Source organism: Aspergillus heteromorphus (genome assembly GCF_003184545.1).
Source record: "Aspergillus heteromorphus CBS 117.55 chromosome Unknown BO70scaffold_2, whole genome shotgun sequence".
Lineage (NCBI taxonomy): Eukaryota > Fungi > Ascomycota > Eurotiomycetes > Eurotiales > Aspergillaceae > Aspergillus > Aspergillus heteromorphus.
Window position 1 is genome coordinate 923,200 of NW_020290407.1, and position 23,447 is coordinate 946,646.

The window sequence follows — 23,447 nt, forward strand, 5'->3', positions numbered from 1 at the left end:
CCTAACAGGGTCTGCAATAAACACCGCAAACAGGACAAACAGGACAAACAGATTGACGAGTAGATCGACGAATAGTTTGAAGAGTACAGAGTACAAAGTGGATCAACAAACACATTGACGATACTAGCGCTGACGGAGCTGTGTAATCTCCGGACCTCCAGGACCAGGAGGGGATGGAGATAATCGTCCGGAGACCGGACGGGTTGCCTGCAGCTAAAGCCGCTCAGGCCGGGCCTGTTTGCACTGTTGCACTCCAGTCACGCCGGCCTCGGTCACGTGCTCGTGTATAGAGTATGTAGAGAGCGTTTTACTACGAAGTCATACTACTTTGATGACCCGTTAGAGAATTTCGCCTTCTTCTTGCGCTAGAAATGTTGGCCTGCGCAACATTTTCCGATGACATGATTACCAAGACACGCCTGAGGATCAGAAAATATCAGCTAGCCATAACGAGCCATAGTTATATTCTCTGAGGCGGACTTTAGCGGAGTTAAAAAGGCCAATGTATGGCCTCATCTAAGGATGGCATACATCAGGACTGACATATAAAGGTGAGATAGTTACCTCAAGCAATCATGCTGCTGTTCACCAGGACAATCAGTCATTCCCAGTTTCCCAGGAGAGTAAATCCTACCCCCCAACAATTCATCCATCCAAAACCACCACCATGTCCACCTCGCCTCCATACAACTACAACCGCCTCGTCGGCAAACACATCCTCATCCTGGGCGGCACCTCAGGCATCGGCCTGGCCGTGGCAAAACTCTCCCTCGCCGCCTCTGCCAGAGTAACCATCTCCTCGTCCTCGCCTTCCCGGATCGAATCCACCATCCAATCCCTAACCACCGAATTCCCCAACGCCCAAATCACCGGTCACGCCTGCGACCTCTCCACCCCCACCGTGGAAGCCGACCTCGAGACCCTCTTCCAAAAAGCAACCACCACGTCCCAAATCGACCACATCATCTTCACAGCTGCGGACCCACTCACCATCCTCCCCATCCAAGAAATCACACGAGACAAGATCCTCATGGCAGGTCAGATACGGTTCATCGCAGCCATGCTGAGCGCGACGGTCGGATCGCGGTATCTCTCCCCGGGGCCAGAGTCCTCGATTATCCTGACGACGGGGACGGTGTGGGAGAAGCCGTCGCTCGGGTGGACGATCATGGCGGGGTACATGGGCGGGGTGTGCAGCATAGCGAGGAACCTGGCGCTGGATTTGAAGCCGATAAGGGTGAATGCGGTGAGTCCGGGGTTGGTGGACACGGGGTTGTGGGATGCGTTGATGGGGGCGGAGGAGAAGGAGGGGATGTATAGCTTTTATGCGGAGAAGCAGCCTACGGGTAGAGTGGCGAGGGCGGAGGAGGTCGCGGAGGCGTATCTGTATTTGATGAGGGATGGGAATGTTACTGGGAGGATTGTGGCGTCGGATTCGGGGGCTTTGTTGGTTTAGACTTAGGGAATGGCTAGTATGTTGCACAGTAGTGGACGGAATGAAGGGAAATAAATGATGTCTCGGTACAATCAAGTAGCATATCATTGCCTTCCCTTTGTCCTTTTCCTTTTCCGTACGCCTCATATCCCATACTAGTGCCCTAGAGGTTATTCCTCTTGATCAACCCTAATGGCAGTCAAAGGCAGCCTGACAGCACTCCCAGTCCGTCAGTCCCGAGCAGTTCCTGCAGTACATGTTCTTTCCCAGGTCTGTCTTCCGCCCTGCGTACCAGAAGTATCCCCCGGGAATAATTCCAGCCTCGGTGACATTCACCTCCACAGTCCAGGGAAGCAGAGAGTAGACGGACACATGCCCCGTTTCGTTGTTGAGGGGCCGGGTCCCAATCTCCTTGCAGTATCTGTCGTAAATATACACCTCGCGGAGTCTGAAGGTGCCGGACGGAGAGTAGGTTGCAATGCCCAAGTTGCAGTAGCCGTCTCCGGTGGGAGTGCACATAACGGGGTCTCGCTTCTGCAGGGCCGAGACGGCGGAGTGGGTGGCCTCATCGACGTGATCCGCCGGGGCAGCAGTGATGAGGGAGAGGAGGGAGAGGAATGCAGTAAGCGAGGCTAGGAGGTTCATGTTGATGGTGATAACTGACTAGATAGGTTCTGCTTTAAATGAAAGTATTTGTGGCTGATTAGGAGCGGACTGTGGATGACTCCCCATATATACGTTTTTCTCCAGGACATATCCGCGCTGCCTAATTCCAAGCGGCAGTTTCTAAAATTATACTAATTGGGTGTACTTAAGATAAAATTAGGATATCTGTGCTGGCGTAAAGCTCTCCACGGGACTATGCGTAGCCGGGCCATATTGGAAACTCGATGGTGGGTGTTCACAAGGCAGGCTTATGCACTCCACCTAGGGAATCAAGATCTTGCGGATAGCTGAAACCAGGCCCGCACAGGGTTTCTACCAAGCCAATGTGACACGAATTTCGGCGCGATGAGGTAATCTGCAGATTTTCGGGTATGTACTTCAGTTGTTGAGTATCGCGTGGAACACTTTTGGATGGGCTCAAAGAGGTATATTTCTGCAGGGAGGGGAGGTGAGGTTGCGCGAATACGGATGAGGTAGATTGTTTATGCCTAATCTGTGCAACGCTAGTTGTCAGCGTCGAATATAACTGGTAATGTGGAGGGAGGTGACCGGAAGAGACGGATTGCTTTTGCTCAGTTTCTTGCTCGCGGATTGATGGTATGCTATGACGTGGGGTCTTTTCTGGGGTGGAGACGATGCCCGGTGGCTTGACAGGCTCGTGGGATGAAGAGGAAATTAGCCTGGGAGGTATGAGAAAGGTGTTTATTCACTCCCACAGTAGTCGTGTTTAAGGGACATGAAGATGCAAAGATATTAGAATGGTGGTGGTGGTTGATTGAACCCCTTGACGCCTAGTGTCCACACGCCTGCCTAATCAGGAAACGGAGATTGCGCGTATTGGTTCCATTCCCTCGCTTTCTTCCTTTTCTCTTCTCCCATCTCCAATGCTTGATCTTGATTGCCAACTTTCAGATGTCGACTTTTATCCAGAATGATTTGTTGTTATCTTGATTTGGTCTGAAGACATGAGGCTATGCCGCTTCTATAGACTCGCCTGATGCACCGGAAGGATGTCAGTATGCCCTCAAACCGCCATGGCTGTCCTGATCACGCAGTACCCCGCAGCAGCAGTCCTCCCACACGACGAACGTCCACGGCAAATGGTCCATGCACGTCCAATACGATGGTAAAAGGGTCCAACAAAAGATAGAGACTGGGCTCTCTGCGGAGGAAAGGTCGCGGGGATAAGCCTCCTGACCCTACGGTATCAACCTGCCATTTTATACACATTCATGAACCACTCTAAGACTCCCGTGGTAGGAATGCGAGGCAGTTCTACGTCGAGGAGATTTCACTAGGTATTGCAGCCTCCCTGATGTGGGTACAAATGCTGAACTAGACAGATACTTCAATAACGAGACTCACTCCGATGTGACTATATTTATCTACGATTTCAAACTGCCGGCGCACAGTGTCATCCTCTGCTTGCAGAGCATTTATTTTGACAAGATACTCAACAGTGGGATGAAGAAAAGCCAGACGAAGGAGGTACATTTCGAAGAGGGCAGTAGTCAAGCCATTTGGAGATCAATCAGTTCATCTATACTGGGAAATACCAGAATGAGGCTCCTGCTCCCATTGCAGGCGAAGGTAAGTTGTACAAGTGTTCTAGTTTACCGAATCCTAGAGTGACTATCCTAGATGACCCTGGTTTGAAGAAGCACTTGCGAGTCTATATCTTTGCAGACATGCTCCTTAATGATGACCTGGAGGAATTCGCCTTCCAGCGATTCTCCGAGGAGTTGCCTAAGAGCTAGAACACTGATGAGTTTATTGACTGCGTCCACGAAGTCTGCAAAACTACCTACGCCGAGGACAACAGATTTGGGAAGTCTGTGTTGGACATGGCTCGGATTCATCTTTATGAGTTGTGGGAAAATGAAGAATTCCGGGCCTTGTTCCGAAATGTAGTTTCTTTGCAGAACAGTTGATGGGAACTATGATGTTATAGCAATAAGCCGTCTTTTAGCCGTGACTGGACTGTCGAGCATTTAGTTTGGTCGTCACAGGCAGTTGAAGACGCCCGGTGATCGAGGGTGGCACCACCCTCTACGAGCAATCAGGAAAATGGAGAAAGACTCGTTGCACCAGGCTTGCTGAGGAAACACAAAATCTTGCCCCTGGCTATGGAATCATGTCCTGTATATACGCAGTGGTTAGCTGCATATATTGGACTGTCTAGCCAACACCCCCCTCGGTCAGTCCCAAGAATGATCCTAACAAATTTTGATATTTCACTATATAGCCGCGCCTTATCCGACGTCATCCATAAGCCACAGAAGCTGGACATCGTACTTTTCGACACCCGCGTAAATTTTCTTTCCTCGGGATATTGTCGATGCCAAATGGAGAATCAAGAGACACTGCCTTTATAGACCCATTGATCTCCGGTATTTTCCTTCGAATAGGGCCATATCCTGCAATCGATGAATCCAGACTCGGGAGCGACTTGGCACCCCGGTTTCCAATTTTCACCAAAATGCGGCGATATTCCTGTTTGTTTCGAGATTTGTACCTTGCGGAGAGATGAAGCTCCATCTATAACATTGTATCAATTCATTAAGACAACTCTTGCAATGCACCTGTAGTTGGCTCCCATCTTGACTTCTTATTGCATCGCATCAGCTCGACTAGAATCGGGTATATCTGTCGCAGATCGAGGCAGGTCCTGACTGGGCAGACACGCGAAATGAGGACACGGGTATGAAACAGTGGATTGGTCACCAGTCACTGGGATGTCTCAGAATGATGGATGCTGGTATATGAACTCAACGTGACCTCTCTGGTATCCCGACAGCAGCTTCTCGAGGACTGGGGTAATCGGACGCCAATAGTGTTCAGCTGTCGCTATATACCTAGACGTGTGTATACGCAGATTCAAACTGTCAGACAGGTGATGGATGAAGAACGCTGTCCGAGGTGCTTTCAGTAAGTCGTTCACAGGGAAGGCGCCAATCTGTGTATAGTATTCCTCAGGCAGGAGGAATTCCTCAGGCCAAAAATCTTCGAGCGCCATTTTCTCCTTTGACTTTCTCCGCAACTCTTTTTCTGCCAGTGTTCATTCTACAACTGCTCGATGTCAACAAAGAGCCGAGCAATACTGCTTACCTTACACTCTCCATATCAGACTGACCGACACATTTCTTCAAGCTGAGCTTGCTCTTTATTTCATCATCCTGTCTAATCTGGCTCAGAAGATATGCTGCTTCCCAGCTATCTACTTCAATACGCGTCTATCGATTACTCGGTATCCCAGCAGCTATGCTGTCCAGATCAGTCGCAGTAACTTCTTCCTTACCACTCTATACCCTCAAGCTCTCCACCTCCATTCGCACCGCTAATACATATCTCTAATTATAGCGAAAAGTCGTCGAAACTACAATAACACACACCACCTAATCCTGAAAGGGAGGATCCGGGATCCGTGCCAACCGAATCCAATGAAAGCCTGCGCGAACGGTGCTTAGGGAATTAATCGTCTCCCTAAAATAAAGTTCCACTAGATTATATCTTCTTCAATTGACTGCCCCTGATCATTCGGATCTAGATAATCTCTACACCTCTCCGCTAGCCAAACCAAGCCCACAGGCGGTTCCAGGGCGGGAACTTTTGGGAAGGGGGATCTATACAAAATAAAGTCCCAGGCTTCCCTCTTTCAATCCCTAGTGGACAATGCAGAAATCGGTGGATCTATTTCAATCCTGTTGTGCAATGCGAGGATGATAGCGTGCATTGTATTCCGGTATTCCGATGCTCGGCTATTTAGGGACACCAGTGATGTTATCTCCGAGCCGCGCGGGGAACATAAGTGACGACATGCAGGGGCAGGATTTTGTCATCAGCCCAAGATACTAAGGGCTTAAAAGAAAAACAGGTCTGGTGCTTTAAAAGGAACCCTCTAATAAATTCTGCTCAAAGACCGTGAAAGTCCAGGTCATCTACACCTTATCCCCGAGATATCAACATTACAACCCGCCATTATTGAAACCCTCAACCAGATATCACAGCTGTCAAAATGACTTCCCTAACCCCTAGCATCCCACTGAACAACGGAACCTCAATCCCTATTGTAAGCCAATCCCTTCCATTCCAGCCAGATACCAGTTCTAACGGTATACGAACAGCTCGCCTACGGCACCGCGCACGGCCGCAAAAAGCCCAGTCGCACATCCTTCAGCCGCGAAATAGTCGAGACATTCAAATTGGCCATCCAACTAGGCTACCGGCACTTCGACTGCGCAGAAGGCTACGGCACCGAGCCCGAGCTCGGGGCCGCGATCAAGGAAAGCGGGGTGTCGCGATCAGAGTTCTTCATCACCACCAAGATTGGCGAGAGCATCGCCGACGTCCCCGGCGGGCTGGACCGCAGCCTGGAGCGGCTGCAGCTAGACTACGTCGATCTATACCTGATCCACAAGCCGTTTTTCGCGCGAGATGATGAGGAGTTGCAGAAGGCGTGGGCGGGGTTGGAGGAGGTGTACAGAGCGGGGAAGACGAAGGCGATCGGGGTGTCGAATTACGAAACCAATCATCTAGAGGCTACACTGAAGACGGCGACCATGACGCCGGTGATTAACCAGGTGGAGTTTCATCCGTACGCTCAGCATGTGGAGCTGGTGGGATACTTGAGGGAGAAGGGTATTCGGGTGACGAGTTATAGTGCCTTGACGCCGATCACGAGGGCTCCGGGGGGGCCGGTGGATGGGCTGGTGGGGGAGCTGGCGCGGAAGTACGGGGTGAGTGAGAGCGAGGTTTTGTTGCGGTGGGCGGTACAGCGCGGGGATGTGGTGGTCACGACGAGTAGCAGTGAGGAGAGACTTAGAGGGTATCAGAGGGTGTTCGATTTGGAGCTTACTACGGAGGAGGTGGAGTTGCTGGCTGAACAGGGGTTGGAGAAGAAGGATTGGGTGAGGAGGAGGTGAGGGGGTTGTTTGAGGGGTGGGTGGACAATATCACTTTGGAAAGGGCTCGGGTTTCTGATATTTTCGCTCAAGTAGACAATTTCGCTACTGTTTCTTGACCTTGGTCGGCGGATTTGGGTTGCAGATATCAGTTCAAGGCAAGTTCAGGATGCACAGCTATCTTTCCTCTCTAGGACTATCGCTTGAGTATAAGAAGGAACACATTTAGAAGGCATTGAACATACAAGCAAGAATCAATTGGAACTGTACTGAGCCCTGATTTTGTTGACAGGATGTACCATCCAGCGCCCGAAATATTCCTAACGCAATCACACCTCCTTTACATCTACTTTTTATAGCGTCGCAACAAGCCTTTCGACCAATCTAAGTGAACTTCCGACCAGGGAGCTCAGGGGTCGCCGGCTTCTCCCCCTGCGCCTTGTTGAGCTGGTCGAGCTTGTCGAGCGGCAGCAGGAGGAAGTCATGCTTGTTCTTCCAGGTGACCTGAGTCTCAGCGAAACCCTCCTTCTCAGCCGGGCTCGGCGGGGGGTCAGTGATCTTGGTGACGAGATACGCGGTGGCGGCCTGCGCCACGCCATAGAGCAGGACACCGATGAAGGGGGCCTTCAGGACAACTGTGAAGGCGAAGGCAAATCCGAACAGAACGCCTTCGCGGTCGGCGAACCACTTCTGCTTCTGGTCCGGGGTGAAAGGCACACGGCTGAAGTACGGCTCGAGCTGGTTCACGTCAGACATGGTGCGAAGAGGAGTTGTGGTGCAATGCAAGACCTACCATTTCGCGCATCAAGCTGCGGGACGCATAGAAACTGTGCAGGAAGGAGACGACGTAGCTCTTGGGGAAGATCAGACCAGCTCCGAAGATGACGGCGGCGGGGTTAGTTCCGACGACGCCCTTGAAGGCATAGAACGAGGCCGCCGGCATGGCGAAACGTCCGACGACCGGCACGCACGAGAACAGCGACACGCCCAGCAGCATTCCAGCTCTCTGGCCGTATCTGCGCAGGAACAGGAGGATGCGCTCACGGCCGGGCTTCCTCTCCGTCTTGACCTTGCCGTCCTGCGTAGTGTACATGGACAGGTTCGGGTAGTACATGGCGCGCAGGTTCTTCGGATCATCCTCCTTGTGCTTGTCGACATAGGTGGTGTCGACCCAGTGCAGCGATTCCATGAAGCTGCGCGGTCAGCGCGAGATCGATCCTGGAGGGGTGGATACTTACATATCATCAAGGGTGGGGGTGATGTATCGCATCAGCGACATGACCAGGAAGGGGACCTGCAGGACGGACTTGGAGAGGAAATCGAGCCCCTTCAGCAGGGAGTCGTCCCACGTCACACTCTCCAGGTCCATGATGAATGACAGGAACCAGAGGACGAATTTGACGGCGATGATCTATGGGGGATTGGTTAGCCTGGGAATCATCCACCGTAAGGCCAAACATACGGGAATCTGGATGATCAGCTCGGTGGCCACACCGACGGCCACCGCAAAGGCAGCCTGTCGGAAATGCTCATGTTTGAACAGATCGGGGTTCCGCAAGGCGCGGACAGCTAAGTATGGAAGTTAGCGAACCATGCCAAAGGTGATAGATATCAATGGCCGCGACGATCATGGGACTAGGGAACTCTACGCGGTGGTGACCCCCTATCCCCAGATTGGTCGTGGGCTCTCTCTCTCTCTCTCCCGCAAAGAGGATTGGGCTAGCCGGGTGTTCCCGGGGAGCTAGATAGAATAGGGGACGGACTCACTGGACACAATGGCGAGCTGGGCGCCACGGATGATGGCATTGTGGTCGAAGTTCCCCATGATGGCGATCTTCTCAGGACGGAGGTTTCTTGCTCAGGAATGATCTGAGCAGAGGAGGTGGTGATGAGGATGTTATTTATAGCTGTGCGCTGTCGGACGCGGACAGCCACAGGCAACCACATAATGAAATTGGTCCGGCGGAGCGAGTGTGGCTGCAACCCCTGATTGGCCCGGTAACCGCCAAGCGCCGGGCTGGTGCAGCCGGCACTGCCGCGCCCCCACGCAGGCATCATAGGGCAGTAACTACTGCGTAGATGCCTGGTATCTGCCTGTCTGCCTGAGGCCGTCTCTGCGGCAGGTGTTCTTATTATTATTGTTGCCCATGATTGAGTTCCTCCCAGCCAAGGGTCACGCTCTCCATTATCTCACCACCCCAACTCCCCCCCCGTCATTCATTGAACCCCCTGCTGATCGTCTCGTCTCTCCTTATCCCTTGAACTCTTGTTGTCTCACTTCCACACTACACTTAATTTCGTCCTCTTATTCAATGTAATCAATCTCTTTGTCCGCGTTGTCTTCTTCTTCCACCTTCCCTAGTCCCCATGAACGAGAATGTCTAATCTCTCGGATGCGCCACCCCAGACCCTATCGATCCGTCGGTCTGCAACCCTGCCCTCCAAGCTCAATCCCCGGACGCGACGTCAGTCCGAATCCTTCAGGCCGTCGGAGAACGATCTCTTCTACCACCCGGCCGCCAAAGTCGTCCATTTCTCTCCCAGAGCCCTCGCCCCCATCCCCTCCAGCACCGCGCCCTCCGACTTCGACTACCCGGTCGACACCGTCGAGACCCTACCGTGGAGATCCCCGACGGAGCGAACGGTCGCGTTCGCGCCTCTCCGCCTGGAAAGCATCCAGGGCCTCACCGTCTTCCTCAAGTGCGGCAATGTGGTCCATGCGATCCTCAAAAACTCGCAGTGTTGGTGCGTCGACGGCGAGTCGACCTTCGTCCTGCGCATCCGTCCGTTGACCTACTATCGCATCGAGCTTCCCAATGATTCCGACGACAACAAGGGTCTGGTCGCGGAGATCAAGGACGTGCTGCCGCGAGTCCTCCGCTACGAGGTGACCCCGTGCCCCTTCAAGAGAGGTTTTACGGTGGAGATCCCGGAGGAGGCCAAAGCGCCCAGGCGGAAGAGGGCATGGCGCCCCAAGGGACGCCGCGAGAGCGCGCCCATCAACTCGGGCTATGTCCAGGGGCTGCTGAGCAAGGAGTTCGCGAGGGACTCCGGGGATGACACGGATGGCAATGCGACGGATGATAGTGGCTTCACCAGGGGCAGCAACAGCACGGCGTTGGAGACTATTCCCGATGAGGATCCTGAGCCTCAGACTGAGTCTGCAGAAGAAACCGAACCTATGCAGGCAGCCGAACCTGCACAGGCTGAAGCTGCGCCAGCATCCGAACCTGCTCAAACGGCCGACCCTGCTCAAACAGAGCCCGTTCGATCATTCGACCCTTCACCCCCATCCGAACCCCAGCCATCCGCACCTGTTGACCTGCCCAGACGCTCGGTCCAGGAGACGGAACAGAGCTTTCAGACCTTGCTGGCAAGGTTTGAAGACAGCTCGGAGCAGGTTGATCCTGACATGTCTTTCTCCTCGAGCGTCGAATCATTCCATTCTCTATCGGCGTTGCCCGAACTCGACGCCTGCTCTGAACCCACAACCGAAAGCACCGATAATTTCCAGAACGAAAACAGCGATAGTCCATCCTCGGAGGACCAGTCCGGGGAAACGGGCCGCTCTAGGCTGTCCGTATATGTCGACTGTTGGGACAACCTATCGCCCTCGCAGAATGCGGAAGATTTCTCCGAGGAACCCAAACCAACCCAGAATACTGTCTCCGACATTCCACGGCCCGTAAACCGCCATTCCATGGCAGACTCCAACCCCAACCTCAGCAGCATGAGCGTCGAATTCCGCCGTCGCTCCAGGGCCTCCCGGGAGCGAGAAGTCTCCCCAATGCCTCCGGCGTCCACGCTCGCCCTCACCAGACCACCGAAACACGACGCGGCGTCGCTGATCCACAAGACCTGCGCGCTGGTGTTGGTGCCGCCGATCCAGCTGCTGGTTGTGCTCATCCACATCGCGGCGCGCATCGTCATCGGCCCAGCCTTGAACTCGGCTATGGGCGAGTTGAACCGGAAGATTGAGTACGAGATCGCCAGTACACGGGAGACAGTGGATGATTTCGACCTGCCGCTTCCCGACTGCTCCAGATCCTCGTCCGAGGATGCTGGTAGAAAAGACTTTGCGGGTCTGCGTCGATCGGCATAACCTGCATGCGCTTGGGCCTACATGCGCCTTTATTTGCGGGCATGTCACTCTTTCTCCACTGCTACCCCTGTTGTATTCTCTATTGATGACTCACTCGATTCCCCACGTTGCTGATGATACATTTGTACGATTCCTCTCTCTCTCTCTCTCTCTCTCTCTCTCTCTCTCTCTCTCTCTTATACACCCTCTCACACCTCTCACACACACTCTCCCTCTCTCTCCCTTTGTGCCATATGTACGGATTGTGGGTGGACTGTTCTGGATCACATATGTACCTTAATGTTTTTTGTACTCTAGCGGTCCCCGCCAATACAATAATCACACGATCCCTTAGAAAGATGTCACATCGGTCCTCATCGGGATGAAAGATCCGTAAAGCCCCTTCCCACTGCCCACTGCCCACTGCCCACTCATCATACCGTAAATATCCACCCCACAAACCAGATAACTCATCAAACCAGAGTAGACACAAGAAAAGTAAAAGTAAAAAACAACCCATAACGCCAATAATGCGCACCACCATCATCATCGCCATCACTATCAAACCTCTCCTCCCCTCCCCCCACAACCAACCAAGCAACCAACCCAACCACCTCCCTCCCTCCCTCCCTCCATCAAATCAACCCCCCCAAAAAACCAACCCCAAACAAACACATCTCCTTAAGCCTTCGCAACGCCGCCCTTCCCCTTAGCCTTCCCCTTCTTCCGATCCCTCTTCTTCAGCCCCGTCATCCCCGCTTTACACACCTCCGCATAGCGCAGATAAAACGCCTCCAGCTCGTCGGGACTCACCACCGTCGACAGCTTCACTTTCGAGGGCTTGGCCTTGGGCGTGGGCTTGGCCTTGCCTTGTTGTGGCTGGGAATTGGTCTTGGACTTGGGGTTCGGGGCGTTGGTATTGCCGTCGGTGGCGCGGATGAGGATGGAGGGGCGGTGGTGGTGGTGGTGGGTGTGGAAGTTGCGTCGGAGGTGGACGTAGGGAAAGGTTTCTGGGTGAGGTAGACGGAGCCTCGGGTTTTTTGGGATGCGGTGGTGAGGAGGGTTGTTAGGGAGGTGAAGAACTGGGTTGAGTGCGGGTTAGTTGTGCGGTTGGAGGAGGGAGGGGGGGGTAAGTACCTCGTCGTGACCTAGGTGTCCGGGCATCTTGACGGCTGAGCGATTGATGATATTGGAGGGTGATCTCGGTCTTGGTGAGGTGGGGTTGGGTGATGTCGACTCGTGTAAAAGAGTCTGGGGCTTGAAGGAAACTGTCTTTAGAGTGATGTGGTTTCTGTGGACTCGAAGAGAGAAAGAAGCACCAATTCCTTCGAGATAATCACTCGACTGGACCGTTCGAAGACGGGCAGAGCAGTCCTGGTAGTTCGTGTCATCGGCGCGGCGGGGACTCCGCTCACCGCCCGTGCTGTCCGCCTCCGCACCCGCGACTTTTCCAGCGGCATAAAAAAAGTTGTCTGTCGCTGCTGCTACTGCTGCTGCTGCTGCTGCTGCGTCCACCAGGTACCCACTCACCCATCGCAAACCCATCGCACACGCTGTCAGCCGTCATGCGACGTCCCAGACACAATACCACCTCCCTGCCGAGGGAACTGCGGTCGGAACTCGGCATCAGAGATACCTACGGCGAGAAGAAGAATCGGCGCAACGGACCGGCCGCCAGGAAAGAGCGGCGTCAGGCGGAGCGCCTTGGGAAGAAGCAGCGCGCGCCGGCTTCGAAGAACTGGGGGCGGAGGGGTGCTACGGAGGATGATGACGATGAGGATGAGGGGGACTTTGATGGGTTTGGGGAAGAGGACGACGACGACGATGAGGAAGAGATGGTCGTGAAGGCGCCGTCCAAGAAGGCCAAGGTCGAGAAACCCAAGTCTATCTTGAAAAAGGCGAAGTCGGCGGAAAGCGAGGGGGAGAGTGAGGAAGAGGAGGAGGAGGATGTGGGGACGATGCGACGTCCGATTTCTAAGACCGTTCAGTCCAAGCTGGATGAGGATGATGCGGAGATTGCCGCGCTGGAGAAGCGGTTGGGTCTGAAGAAGGGCAAGAAACTCCCCAAGTCGTTCGATGAAGATGGGCTGGGCGACCTGCTCGGTGACTTGGATGAGGGGTCTGCTGACGAGGGCAAGAAGCGCAAGAGGGAGGCGGATGAGTGGCTGTTGAACAAGCGGAGAAAGGCGCAGGGTCTGAAGGTTGAGGAAGAGGACGATGAGAGTGAGCTGGATAGCGAGGATGGGATGGACGCTTTCGACGAGGATGAGGACGACTCCATGGGGGATTTCGACGAGGATGAAGATGAGGATGAGGATGAGGAGGAAGAGCCTGTTCCCAAGAAAAAGGAGAACCCCTACGTCGCACCGGTTGCAGACGAGAATCGCCCGCAGAAATACATCCCTCCGTCGCTGCGCGCTGCGTCCAACTCTGAATCCGAGTCGCTGGTCCGGCTGAGACGCCAGGCTCAGGGACATCTGAACAAGCTGTCCGAGGCCAACATGATCTCCATCCTCGCCGAGTTTGAGAAGCTTTACCGGGAACACCCCCGCCAGAACGTCACTTCGACGCTGATCTCCCTGCTGTTCGGCATGATCTGCGAGAGATCCGCTCTCTCGGACACGTTCATCATCCTGCACGCCGGCTTCATTGCCGCTATATACAAGGTGATTGGCATGGACTTCGGCGCGGAGATCGTGCAGAAGATCGTCGAGACGTTCGATGCTGGCGGCGACGAGCGCGGAAAGTACCAAGGAAAGGAGACGGTCAACCTGATGTCCCTGCTGTCGCAGCTATACAACTTCCACGTCATCGGAAGCACGCTCGTGTTCGACTACGTCCGGCACTTCTTGCAAGAAATCACCGAGGAGAACACGGAACTGCTCCTGAAGATCATCCGAAGTACGCTCTCCCTCCCTCCCCATGTCCCAGCTCCAATACTAACAACACAACACCAGACTCCGGACCCCAACTCCGCCAGGACGACCCCTCCTCCCTCAAGGACATCGTGCTGCTCATCCAGCCCGCCGTCGCCAAAGCCGGCGAAGGCAGCCTGTCCGTCCGGACGAAGTTCATGATCGACACGATCAGCGACCTGAAGAACAACCGGCTCAAATCCAACACCAACACCACCATCACCACCGAACACATCACCAAGATGCGCAAAATCCTCGGCGCGCTCAACAACACGCGCACCATCCGGGCGTCCGAGCCCATCAGCATCTCCCGGAGCGACATCCACAACTCCTCCAAGAAGGGTAAATGGTGGCTTGTGGGCGCCAGCTGGCGCGAAGACCCCCTCGAATCCGCCCGTCAGGAACTCTCCTCTCTCCCGGGCACCATCTCCAACCCCCACGCCCAAGCCCACGCCCACGACCAATCCGACCAATCCGACAGCGAAGCCGAACCCGACTACCTCACCCTCGCCAAAGCGCACAGAATGAACACCGACGTGCGCCGCTCCATCTTCGTCGCCATCATGTCCGCAACAGACTACCAAGACGCGCACGTCCGCCTCCTCAAACTCCGGCTCAAGCGCGCGCAGGAATTCGAAATCCCCCGCGTCCTCACCCACTGCGCCCTCGAAGAAGACGCACATAACCCGTACTACACGCTCATCGCCAAACGGCTCTGCGGCGAGATGGGCCGTCGGATCAAGGTGTCGTTCATGTACGCGCTGTGGAACATCTTCAAGCGCATGGGCGAGTCCGGCGACATGGACGACGACGACTCCGACAACGACGGCGCCTTCGGCGACGACGACGAGAATGCGCTGGAGATGAAGTCGGTCGTCAATCTGGCCAAGATGTACGCGGCGTTAATCGCGGACGGGACCCTGAATCTGGGCGTCTTGAAGATCCTCAACTTTGCGTACCTGCAGGAGAAGAGTCGCTTATTTGTCGAGGTTCTGCTGATTACGCTGATCCAAGTCTCGCAGAAGCAGAAGAAGGGGAAGAAGGGGAAGAAGGATCCGGCTGATGATGAGGGGAGAGACGAGAAAGCCCTGATGGAGATCTTCCTGCGTGCGCGGGAGACGCCGCAGATCGCCAAGGGGCTGATCTTCTTTCTGAGGAAGGTCGTCGCCAAGACCGACATCGTGGATGCGAAGGAGATTAAGTTGGTGAAATGGGGGTGTAAGGTTGCGGTGGATGCGTTGAAGGTGGTTGTCAAGGATGGGGGGGAGTAACAGAAAATAAACTACCTGCCTTCCTTTAGGGCTAACTAACTAACTGGCTAACTAGATGAATGTTTGGCGTTGGTGGGCTGCATACCTGGGTGGGAAAAGCTTGTATATATGATTATCGATATTCCTTTGTGTTGAATATTAGACTACTTATTGCATAGTTGTAATTATGGGGTATTATAATAGGTTACAAGAGTAACACTAAGTCATGTTATGTATGTCCTGGACCGGATGACCTCCCACTCCATCCCGACCCGCCACTTCCCCAGACTGTGCATGTATTCGCGGTCTGGCTGCGATATCCTCCTACTCTTCACTGTATCGGTCCCTACTCTATCACTCCCATCCCCATCCCCATCCTGATTCTGATTCTCATCCCCTCCTAGATTCACCTCCCACGCCAACCCCCGATAAACACCCACCACATCCCCAACCTTCAACTCCATCCCTCCCTCCTCCGGCGCGAGACCATTCACCCTCCCCATGGGGCCCCCCATTAAAAGCAGATTCACATTCATATTCGCATTCGCATTCGCATTCGCATTCGCATTCTCCTTCATCCCCTGATCACCCTCCTCAACATCAACATCCCTATCCCCACGATCATAATCATCACCATAACCATAATAACCATCCACAACCCACCCCCTCACAAACGCCATCACCCCACCACCAGCATCCCCCCTCCCCTCTCCACCTCCCTCACCCTCACCCTCACACTCCCAACCCTCACAACAACACCATACTTCCCATACTTCCCATCTAAGCCCCTCTCCCTCTCCCTCTCCCTCTCCCTCTTCATCCCCATCTCCAAAACCCAACTGCGCACCGTCGCCGCCATCCCCCCAGGAACATAGTTGTTATGCGCTGAGCGGTGGCGCCCCCGACGAAGGGCGCGGGAGGAGGGAGAGAAGGAGAAGGGGGCTGGGATGGATGGATCGTCGGGCTGTTCGTGGGGTGGGGAGGGGGAGCGGGGGAGGACGAATGCGGGGGTGGTTTTTGGGGTGCTGCTGGGTTGGGTGTTGCTGGGGGGTTGGGAGAGGAGGAAGCGGCGGGGGTGGGGATGGGGATGGAGGGAGGATGGTCGTGCGCTGGCTGGGGTGGAGGGATGGGGGGTTTCTGGGGCGGGTTTGAGGAAGATGGGGTTTTGGTGTGATGCTTGTGCTTGTGCTTGTGCTTGTGCTTGTGCTTGTGCTTGTGCTGGAGTGGAAGGGTTGTCTGATGATGATGATGATGATGATGATGGGGGGTTGGGTGGTGCTGTTGGAGCTGAAGATGGAGATGGAGGATCCGGGGAGGATGTCACGATGAGATCGGCGGGTCTTCTTCGGGGTATTATAGATGGGGATCCATTGTTGTTCTTGTCATAGTTGGTGGTGGTATTCGCGACGCGTCGTCTCTTACGATCCGAAATCGACCCGAACAGGTCCTCGAACTCGGCATCCAAAGCGCCTTGTACTTCGGGGGAGCTGCGCGGACTGGGCGAGAGACTTGGACGCTTCGCGGGGCGGATTGGCGAATCATCATCGTCCGGCTCGTCGTCCGAGTCTTCGATCAGGTCCCTCTGGCGGGGGGTTGGAGCGACCTCTCTGCCGCGTTTGAAGGTGCGGCCTGCGGGCACGGGGGTGGCGTCGGGGAAGTCATCCACCTCGACATCGCGGGGTGTCTGTTGCGACTGCGAGGCGGGAGTCTGCGAGAGGAAGAACCGGGGGGTGGACGCGAATTGCGGGCCGGCGCTGCGACGGGCGCGAAAGGGGGTCTGGATGGGTTGGTTAGCTGGGCTGAAACGGACAAGAAAGAAAAAAAAGGGAAAAGAAGACGCGTACCGCTACGGGGGCCATTATTGAGCATTGTTCGGGAGGTGCGACGACAAGGACGAGTTGATGCATCACTTTGCTTTGCTTTCCGCCCGTGATATCATCGCGTCTGCCTCAGGCGGCGAGCACCGTGATGACGCGCTAGTCTGGATGGGGACTAGACTCCACCCTTGTCTTTCCACTGGGAGATACTAACTATCCCACTAGGAGGCCTTTGGTGATCCCGATGCTGGGGCATTCTACTGAAGTCTGGAACCAGATGAATCAAGAACTGAATCGATTGAATATGCATCCACCAACCGGCGGTGTCTGAGCGGAATAATATACAACATCAACACCAAAACCAATACCAATCAATACTCGCCATGCATCATACCATCATCATCATCATTATAGTTAGGCCATCCTTCTTATCCTCCTCATTCCCTCTGCTCAACGTTCTCCTCCGGCGAAATCGACTTCCGCCTGCAGCGGTCAGTAAGCCCCAGTATAGGATAACGGCGTGGGTATCAAGGTGTCAAGGCAATACGCACTTATTGAACTCCTCGATCATACTGGCCATGTTGCCCGCCCCGCTGGACCGACGGTCCGGATGCTCGTTCGCCGCGCCACCGAAGCTTCCTAGTAGGTTGTTGATGGCTGGGCTGTCAGCTTCGATCCATATTCCATACACGCAGTATCATGATTCATGAGATGGGATTTTCATTCTGTGCAGGTAGATAGACATACCCATCTGGTTCTGATGGCGTTCCTCCTCAGCGAGCTGCTGCTGCGCGGAGCTGCGACGACGATCATGCTTGAGATGGCCGAATTTCTGGACGAGATCCATTTTTCCGTAGGGTTGGTAAGAAAATAACTCGATTGTGTTGGAATTCTTCACTGGTAAAGATACTAAAGATAGTAACTCCGTAGTGGTAGGTGGAATATCAGGATAACATGAAGTAACTTAACTTAAGTATATACTAGGTGGAGGAAGGGCAGGGAGGCGGATGGATATATAAAGCGCACGGGTCTCCCATCGACAAACATCATTACATCACTAACGCTTGCACCATCATATGATTGCACACCACGGATACGTTTACAGCCAGTCAGTGTTTGGATAGAGGAATAGGAAGCTGCGGTGGAAATGCAGGCGATGATGGAGCCGGTGGTGCGTCATCGCCTTGCCTCCGGGGTCGACCAATCATCGCCTCGTCGGATCCGCGGATGGCTTGGCGTGATCCAGCTGCCAGGGCGAATCAACTGTCGGTGGGGATGTCATGCAGAGAGTCAAGCTTGTCTGTGCGAGCAGTAGTACTAGTAACAGAGTAACCGACCCCTACGCGGTAAGCCGCGTAGGGGTCGGTTAGTAGTAGTAGTAGTAGTAGTAGTATTAGTAGTAGTGTCACCTTCGATAATCCCTTTGTCTGTGACTGCACTGCCTGTCTGCCCTTGGCAGGCACTGGTTGCAGAACCACCCTGGTGATCACAATCGCGATACTGACTGACCTTTACAGATCTCAAGTCTTCTACACAGTCTATAACCACCTACCCTACTCCCCATATTATATCTACAATCAATTACAATTACAATTACAATTACAACTACCTCCCCCCCAACATATCAACCACCTCCCGCAGCGACCGCACCGTCCCCTCCCTCGCATCCCCTCCCTCTCTCTGCAAGAAACACCCCTTCCAGCCCGCCCCCAGCGCTCCCCGATAATCCTTCTCATAGTCATCCCCAACATGGACGCGCTCCCACTCGCCCTCGAGGTCCCCCACCAGCCTGCGGGCCTGTTGTTCCGCCACATCAAAGATCACCGGACTCGGCTTCTCCTCCCCGGCCTCGTAGCTCGTGATCACCAGGTCGATATCATAGTCCTCAACGGCACGTGCATCCGCATCCGCATCAGGAGTATAAGAAGCACCAGCACCATTACCAGAATACCGATGACAAAAAGACCCCTCAAACCCCCCACCCTCAACCTATCATCCCCCGCCCTCCCAGGTCCAACCCTGACGCCCAAACTCCCCAGAACGCCCGCGACCCGATCATCCGAATTCGAAACCACCCCCACGACCACGCGATCAAACCCTCCCCCTCCCCCCCTCATCCTCGCTCTCAACGCATCAAAAAACGGCCTCACATCGGAATACAGCGCATACCCCTCCCTGCCCGCAAACCTCTCCAGAAGACTCTCCACCAGCGCCGAGGAGACTATCCCTCCCTGTTCCTCTCCCACCCCCTCAACCCCCCACCACCCATCCCCATCCCAGTGCCAGTGCCAGTGCCAGAAGTAGCAGCAGAAGAAGAAGCACCACCACCACCACGACCACCAACAAACCCACCAGACCAACCCCCCCCAGACGTCCTCCCCTGCAGCAAAACCCGCGTAAAGCAACCCCTTATAACATCCGCCCACCACTCCCTCGGCCCGCCGTACGCCCCGCGCAGGACATCGGCGCGCCCGTAGTTCGGTCTCCGGAGGGATTGCGCCTTGAAGGCGGATTTGAAGGCCGGGAGGAGGCGCGAGGGCGTGATGCTGCGGGGGAGGCCGTGGGCGTGTGCCACGGCGACGTATTGCTCCGGGATGGGGGTGCGGGGGTGGAAGAGCGTGTTGAAGGCGTCGAGGGTGAGGAGGAGGGTTCGTTTGGGGGTGCGGGTTCGGTTTGGAGTTGGGATTGGGATTTGGGACATGGTTTTTCGTGAGGGGTTGGGTGGGTGGGTGTTAGTTAAGCTGTGGATGGATGCAATTGGAGGTGTAGTTGGAGTTGAGTTGTGTAAATTGTAAATGCAAGCGGGCGGACGGTGGGTGTGTATGGATAGATTAGATGGAGTGGATAATTAATTAGTGGATAGTGGATAGTGGAAGAAGGAAGGCGTCGGACTCGACTCGGCTGATGGATGGATGAGATCAATCAGGTTAACTACAGCTATCTAGCTGGTCTGGTCTGGTCTGGTCGCTGGTTGCTGTCTCGGAGTTCATTGCCCCATTCGATTGGGCGGTGGTGGGACCCCGTCCGATGTCCGATCCCCGATCCTTGGTTCTTGTCCTTACTCCCATCCCCATGGCTGAGGGCCGAGCAAGTGAGACTGACTGTGACTGAGACTGTGAGTGAGACTGAGTTGAGTTGAGTTGAGTAGGAGCCAGCGGTTCAGAGTTTTGACGCCGATAAGATTAGATACATAGATGGATGGATGGATGGATGGGGGAAGGGGGGATGTTTCAGGGGCATAACAGTTCCCATCAGCATCACCATTATTATTATTATTATTCACAGTAAGAAGTCAAGTCAGATATACCGTGTACTACGACATACTAGATACCAGGTAAAATATATCAGCAACCCAACATATCCACAGCCACACTTCCACTTCCCTTCCACCGTACGGAACCCGTACTCTGTACTTAGTTAGTACTGTACGTACGTATGGTCTAGTCCGGTCTGGTCTAGGCAACCATATTCAGTAAGGCTGATGCGCTAGTAAAAATAAAAAATTAGCAGACTGAACAAGCCTTACGAACCGACCGACCAAATTTGCCGTCCATCCATTCCATTCATTTGCCGTCCATCCATTCCATTCATTTGCCGCCCGTCTATGCGTCGATTCTGCATTAATATTGTTGTTTGTGGCACCGCTTCTTTGTCAGCGGTAATTCCCACACCCTCAATTGCCTTTTGTTATTATTCCCTGATTTAATTATTATTCTTTGGTTTGAACTCTCACACACACACACACACACACACAGACCAGCCAGGCCAGATCAGCCAGGCTTAACCCCGAGGACAGAAATCAAGCAAGCAAGGTGCCGTCCCTCGCAGCAGAACTAGTCCACCCACTCCATACCGTACCAGTCATAACCCCGAGCAGACACACATGAACTGTCGAGTCAGAACTGGACTCCGTAAAAGTAGTACCGTACCTATAGTATCTACCTACCAGAGAAAACCTGGAAGAAGCAAGCCGACCGCTAGTCCGTCCACACTCCAGCGACCAACCACTCGGACAGCCCTACACTGACACTGGTCACTGAAGGAGAGAGAGGAGAGGGGCTGACGCGGCCTTAGTGTACAAAGTAGTCCGTACTTAACCACTTATCAACCGAACGCCCGCCCCCCTATCTTCGTGTTCGTGCCTAAACTGTCACTACTATATTTATATGAACTGGGACTTTTCCGTCGCTGATAAGATCGGTTTATTGCTCCTGCTACTGCTGCCATAACATAACAAAAGTGCCGTCACTTATCGCCGGCAGGATTATCTACGTCTACGTCTACATCTACATCTACATCAACATCAACACTACACCCACCACACAGTACACAAGTGTGTACCCTCCCACCCAACAAAATGGGTGTAACGCACCTTCTCCTCCTCCCCGCCCTCCTCTGGGCCGGGAGCACCACCGCCACCCCGAATCCAATCTCAATCACCAACCCCAGCATCACCAGCGAAACCACCCCCTATGCCAACCACGTCTTCAACAGCATCCACTCGTCCATGCGCCAATGGGGCTCTTCCCTCCAACACAACGGCATGACCTTCTACCTGGCTAGTGTCCCCGCCGGCACGCAGTTCTACCACGGCACGTCGCACGCCGACGCGATCAACGGGACGGAGTGGCTGGCGTTCGAGCCGGAGCACGCGATGGTCTTTGCGCGGCCGCATCGCGGACCGAGGCGCGACAAGGACGACGAGAAGGAGAAGGATGGCGACCAGGGGGATGATAAGAAGGGACTGCGCGCGCGCGAAGAAGAAGAAGATGAAGAAGAACAACCTCTCCAGTCCGGATGGCTGCACACGTACACGGCGGCGAAGGAACTCCGACTGCTGTACGTGGACGGGATGGCGGCGGGGAAGACGCCGAACGGGACGCTGGACGTGGAGGACCGGATTCTGTTCCGGGATGGGCTGACGGACGGGAACATGATGGGGGAGCGGGAGCGGGCGACGCACTTCTGCCAGATGGCTCGCGAGGAGTGGGATGGTCGGCTGGATGGGCTGCTGCGGATGGAGGCCGGGTTCGAGGTCATTCTGTGTGATTTTGGCCGCGATCTGAATGAGGAGCGAGTGACGATGACGAAGCCGAGCGAGCCGTTTGCGGGGCCCGGCGGAGGGAAGAAGAACAAGAACGGCAAGGATGGCGATTCCGCCCTGTGGTTGAAGGCCATCGCCGCCCGGTATGATGGCATCGGGGGTGGCCGCGTGCAGCTGAACTACGACCACTTCGTGTCGGCGTATACCTATGGCCTGGATCTGTTCCAGAATGCCAACGGGACGGAGAAGTACACGCTGCCGCGGCTGACGCAGTTCGCGGCCGAGGAGCTGGAGGGGATGAGGGCGGACTTGGTGTCGTTGATCCGCGAGCATGAGGCCAAGGAGGCGGTGTTCAACTGGCAGGCCGTCGCGGATATGGTGGTGGAGCGGTACGCGAAGGAGATCCGGTATCTGGCGTCCGGGCAGCTGTCCGAGCAGGCGTTCCGCGCGGAGGTCGACACGGCGCTGGCCCCCTTTGTGGATTATGGGGAGCGCGATGCCGCCCAGGAGACGGAGCGCTGCGCGATGCAGTTCATCGCCCGCGGTCGGTTGACCGACCGCAGCACGGCCGCGAATGCCGTGCACTCCGTCACGCGTAGTATCTGCGCGACGCTGGTGGCGGCATCCCAGGAGCTGGACCATCCCACGGCCGTGGCCTACTTTGCCCAGCTGATGGAGTACCTCGCCTGGTCCACCTGGAAGCAGTGCAGCGGCTGTGCCGACCACGAGATCTGCGTCGTCCCCATCTGGCCCATGGGCACTGTCGAGGACTACAACCACCCGCAGTGTCGCGATGCCCTGCATCCCGGCAGCGATGGCGAGAAGTACTGGGGTGGTTGGGGCCCGGGAGGTCGCAAGCCCCCGGGGGGTGACGACGAGCCCTCTTCGTCTGGATGGGGCCCGTCGCTGGTCTCGTTCCTGCGGGCCTTTTTCGGCGCCATGCTGGGGATGAACTTTTAGAAAGGGCGTCTAGTATCTTGCAACAATTCAATTTCTTCCTTATTCTTTTTTTCTCTCTCTTTTTCTTTTTTCTTTTTCTTTCTTTCTTTTTCTTTTTTTGTTCATACCGGTACTTCCGACGGCACTTGCGTTCGGGCCCTAAATACTCCGCTCAGGGGCAAGCCGAGAAAAGCAAACCCATAGCAAACACCGGATGTATGCAGATACCTACACAAGAACCGTACTCCATAGACAGATAGATAGACAGACACACTCTCGCCACCGTACCCATCCACTTCACTCCACTCCACTCCACTCCACTCCATACCCAACCATGCAACGCAAACCACACCACTTATCAAGCAAAAATGCTTGAGCCTGTCCCCCTGCATCGTGACA

General features: G+C 54.7%; 13 protein-coding genes across 13 annotated transcripts; 6 read left to right on the forward strand and 7 right to left on the reverse strand.

The window, feature by feature from the left end:
• Positions 1-610: 610 nt before the first annotated feature.
• BO70DRAFT_425859 (NAD(P)-binding protein) lies at positions 611-1,456 on the forward strand (the record flags this gene model as incomplete). The annotated part of the gene is made up of 1 exon (XM_025547721.1): positions 611-1,456. The coding sequence occupies exon 1, from the start codon at positions 668-670 to the stop codon at positions 1,454-1,456; it is 789 nt and encodes a 262-aa protein (XP_025403374.1). The 5' UTR covers positions 611-667.
• A 168-nt stretch (positions 1,457-1,624) lies between these two features.
• BO70DRAFT_392601 (uncharacterized protein) lies at positions 1,625-2,080 on the reverse strand (the record flags this gene model as incomplete). Its single annotated transcript, XM_025546295.1, has 1 exon — positions 1,625-2,080. The coding sequence occupies one exon, from the start codon at positions 2,078-2,080 to the stop codon at positions 1,625-1,627; it is 456 nt and encodes a 151-aa protein (XP_025403375.1).
• Positions 2,081-3,135: 1,055 nt separating this feature from the next.
• BO70DRAFT_425860 (uncharacterized protein) lies at positions 3,136-3,982 on the forward strand (the record flags this gene model as incomplete). The annotated part of the gene is made up of 4 exons (XM_025547722.1): positions 3,136-3,155; positions 3,445-3,589; positions 3,661-3,691; positions 3,743-3,982. 4 exons carry the CDS (start codon positions 3,136-3,138, stop codon positions 3,856-3,858), a joined length of 312 nt encoding a protein of 103 aa, XP_025403376.1. The 3' UTR covers positions 3,859-3,982.
• A 1,946-nt stretch (positions 3,983-5,928) lies between these two features.
• BO70DRAFT_81801 (aldo/keto reductase) lies at positions 5,929-7,319 on the forward strand. Its single transcript, XM_025548745.1, has 2 exons — positions 5,929-6,170; positions 6,226-7,319. Exons 1-2 carry the CDS (start codon positions 6,117-6,119, stop codon positions 7,021-7,023), a joined length of 852 nt encoding a protein of 283 aa, XP_025403377.1. The 5' UTR covers positions 5,929-6,116; the 3' UTR covers positions 7,024-7,319.
• Positions 7,014-8,903, reverse strand: usgS (transmembrane protein UsgS). Its single transcript, XM_025542280.1, has 5 exons — positions 8,770-8,903; positions 8,465-8,571; positions 8,241-8,413; positions 7,796-8,195; positions 7,014-7,740 (listed from the first exon to the last, which is right to left on the reverse strand). Exons 1-5 carry the CDS (start codon positions 8,825-8,827, stop codon positions 7,387-7,389), a joined length of 1,092 nt encoding a protein of 363 aa, XP_025403378.1. The 5' UTR covers positions 8,828-8,903; the 3' UTR covers positions 7,014-7,386.
• Positions 8,904-9,180: 277 nt separating this feature from the next.
• BO70DRAFT_358399 (uncharacterized protein) lies at positions 9,181-11,510 on the forward strand. Its single transcript, XM_025542281.1, has one exon. The coding sequence runs from the start codon at positions 9,380-9,382 to the stop codon at positions 11,102-11,104; it is 1,725 nt and encodes a 574-aa protein (XP_025403379.1). The 5' UTR covers positions 9,181-9,379; the 3' UTR covers positions 11,105-11,510.
• BO70DRAFT_81824 (uncharacterized protein) lies at positions 11,144-12,073 on the reverse strand. Its single transcript, XM_025548746.1, has 2 exons — positions 11,848-12,073; positions 11,144-11,641 (listed from the first exon to the last, which is right to left on the reverse strand). Exon 2 carries the CDS (start codon positions 11,637-11,639, stop codon positions 11,184-11,186), a length of 456 nt encoding a protein of 151 aa, XP_025403380.1. The 5' UTR covers positions 11,640-11,641; positions 11,848-12,073; the 3' UTR covers positions 11,144-11,183.
• On the reverse strand, positions 11,718-12,247 carry BO70DRAFT_425864 (signal recognition particle 14 kDa protein; the record flags this gene model as incomplete). The annotated part of the gene is made up of 2 exons (XM_025547723.1): positions 11,718-12,165; positions 12,232-12,247. 2 exons carry the CDS (start codon positions 12,245-12,247, stop codon positions 11,765-11,767), a joined length of 417 nt encoding a protein of 138 aa, XP_025403381.1. The 3' UTR covers positions 11,718-11,764.
• Positions 12,248-12,897: 650 nt separating this feature from the next.
• Positions 12,898-15,369, forward strand: BO70DRAFT_358400 (MIF4G domain-containing protein). The gene is made up of 2 exons (XM_025542282.1): positions 12,898-13,984; positions 14,041-15,369. The coding sequence occupies exons 1-2, from the start codon at positions 12,919-12,921 to the stop codon at positions 15,267-15,269; spliced, it is 2,295 nt and encodes a 764-aa protein (XP_025403382.1). The 5' UTR covers positions 12,898-12,918; the 3' UTR covers positions 15,270-15,369.
• A 103-nt stretch (positions 15,370-15,472) lies between these two features.
• On the reverse strand, positions 15,473-17,323 carry BO70DRAFT_425866 (uncharacterized protein; the record flags this gene model as incomplete). Its single annotated transcript, XM_025547724.1, has 3 exons — positions 17,093-17,323; positions 16,013-17,025; positions 15,473-15,857 (listed from the first exon to the last, which is right to left on the reverse strand). Exons 1-3 carry the CDS (start codon positions 17,153-17,155, stop codon positions 15,473-15,475), a joined length of 1,461 nt encoding a protein of 486 aa, XP_025403383.1. The 5' UTR covers positions 17,156-17,323.
• A 179-nt stretch (positions 17,324-17,502) lies between these two features.
• BO70DRAFT_425867 (uncharacterized protein) lies at positions 17,503-18,169 on the reverse strand (the record flags this gene model as incomplete). The annotated part of the gene is made up of 3 exons (XM_025547725.1): positions 17,813-18,169; positions 17,617-17,722; positions 17,503-17,548 (listed from the first exon to the last, which is right to left on the reverse strand). Exons 1-3 carry the CDS (start codon positions 17,910-17,912, stop codon positions 17,503-17,505), a joined length of 252 nt encoding a protein of 83 aa, XP_025403384.1. The 5' UTR covers positions 17,913-18,169.
• Positions 18,170-18,670: 501 nt separating this feature from the next.
• Positions 18,671-19,954, reverse strand: BO70DRAFT_329065 (uncharacterized protein; the record flags this gene model as incomplete). Its single annotated transcript, XM_025540764.1, has 3 exons — positions 19,394-19,954; positions 18,997-19,292; positions 18,671-18,949 (listed from the first exon to the last, which is right to left on the reverse strand). The coding sequence occupies exons 1-3, from the start codon at positions 19,764-19,766 to the stop codon at positions 18,671-18,673; spliced, it is 948 nt and encodes a 315-aa protein (XP_025403385.1). The 5' UTR covers positions 19,767-19,954.
• Positions 19,955-21,240: 1,286 nt separating this feature from the next.
• On the forward strand, positions 21,241-23,249 carry BO70DRAFT_358402 (uncharacterized protein). The gene has a single exon (XM_025542283.1). The coding sequence runs from the start codon at positions 21,423-21,425 to the stop codon at positions 23,067-23,069; it is 1,647 nt and encodes a 548-aa protein (XP_025403386.1). The 5' UTR covers positions 21,241-21,422; the 3' UTR covers positions 23,070-23,249.
• Positions 23,250-23,447: the final 198 nt, after the last annotated feature.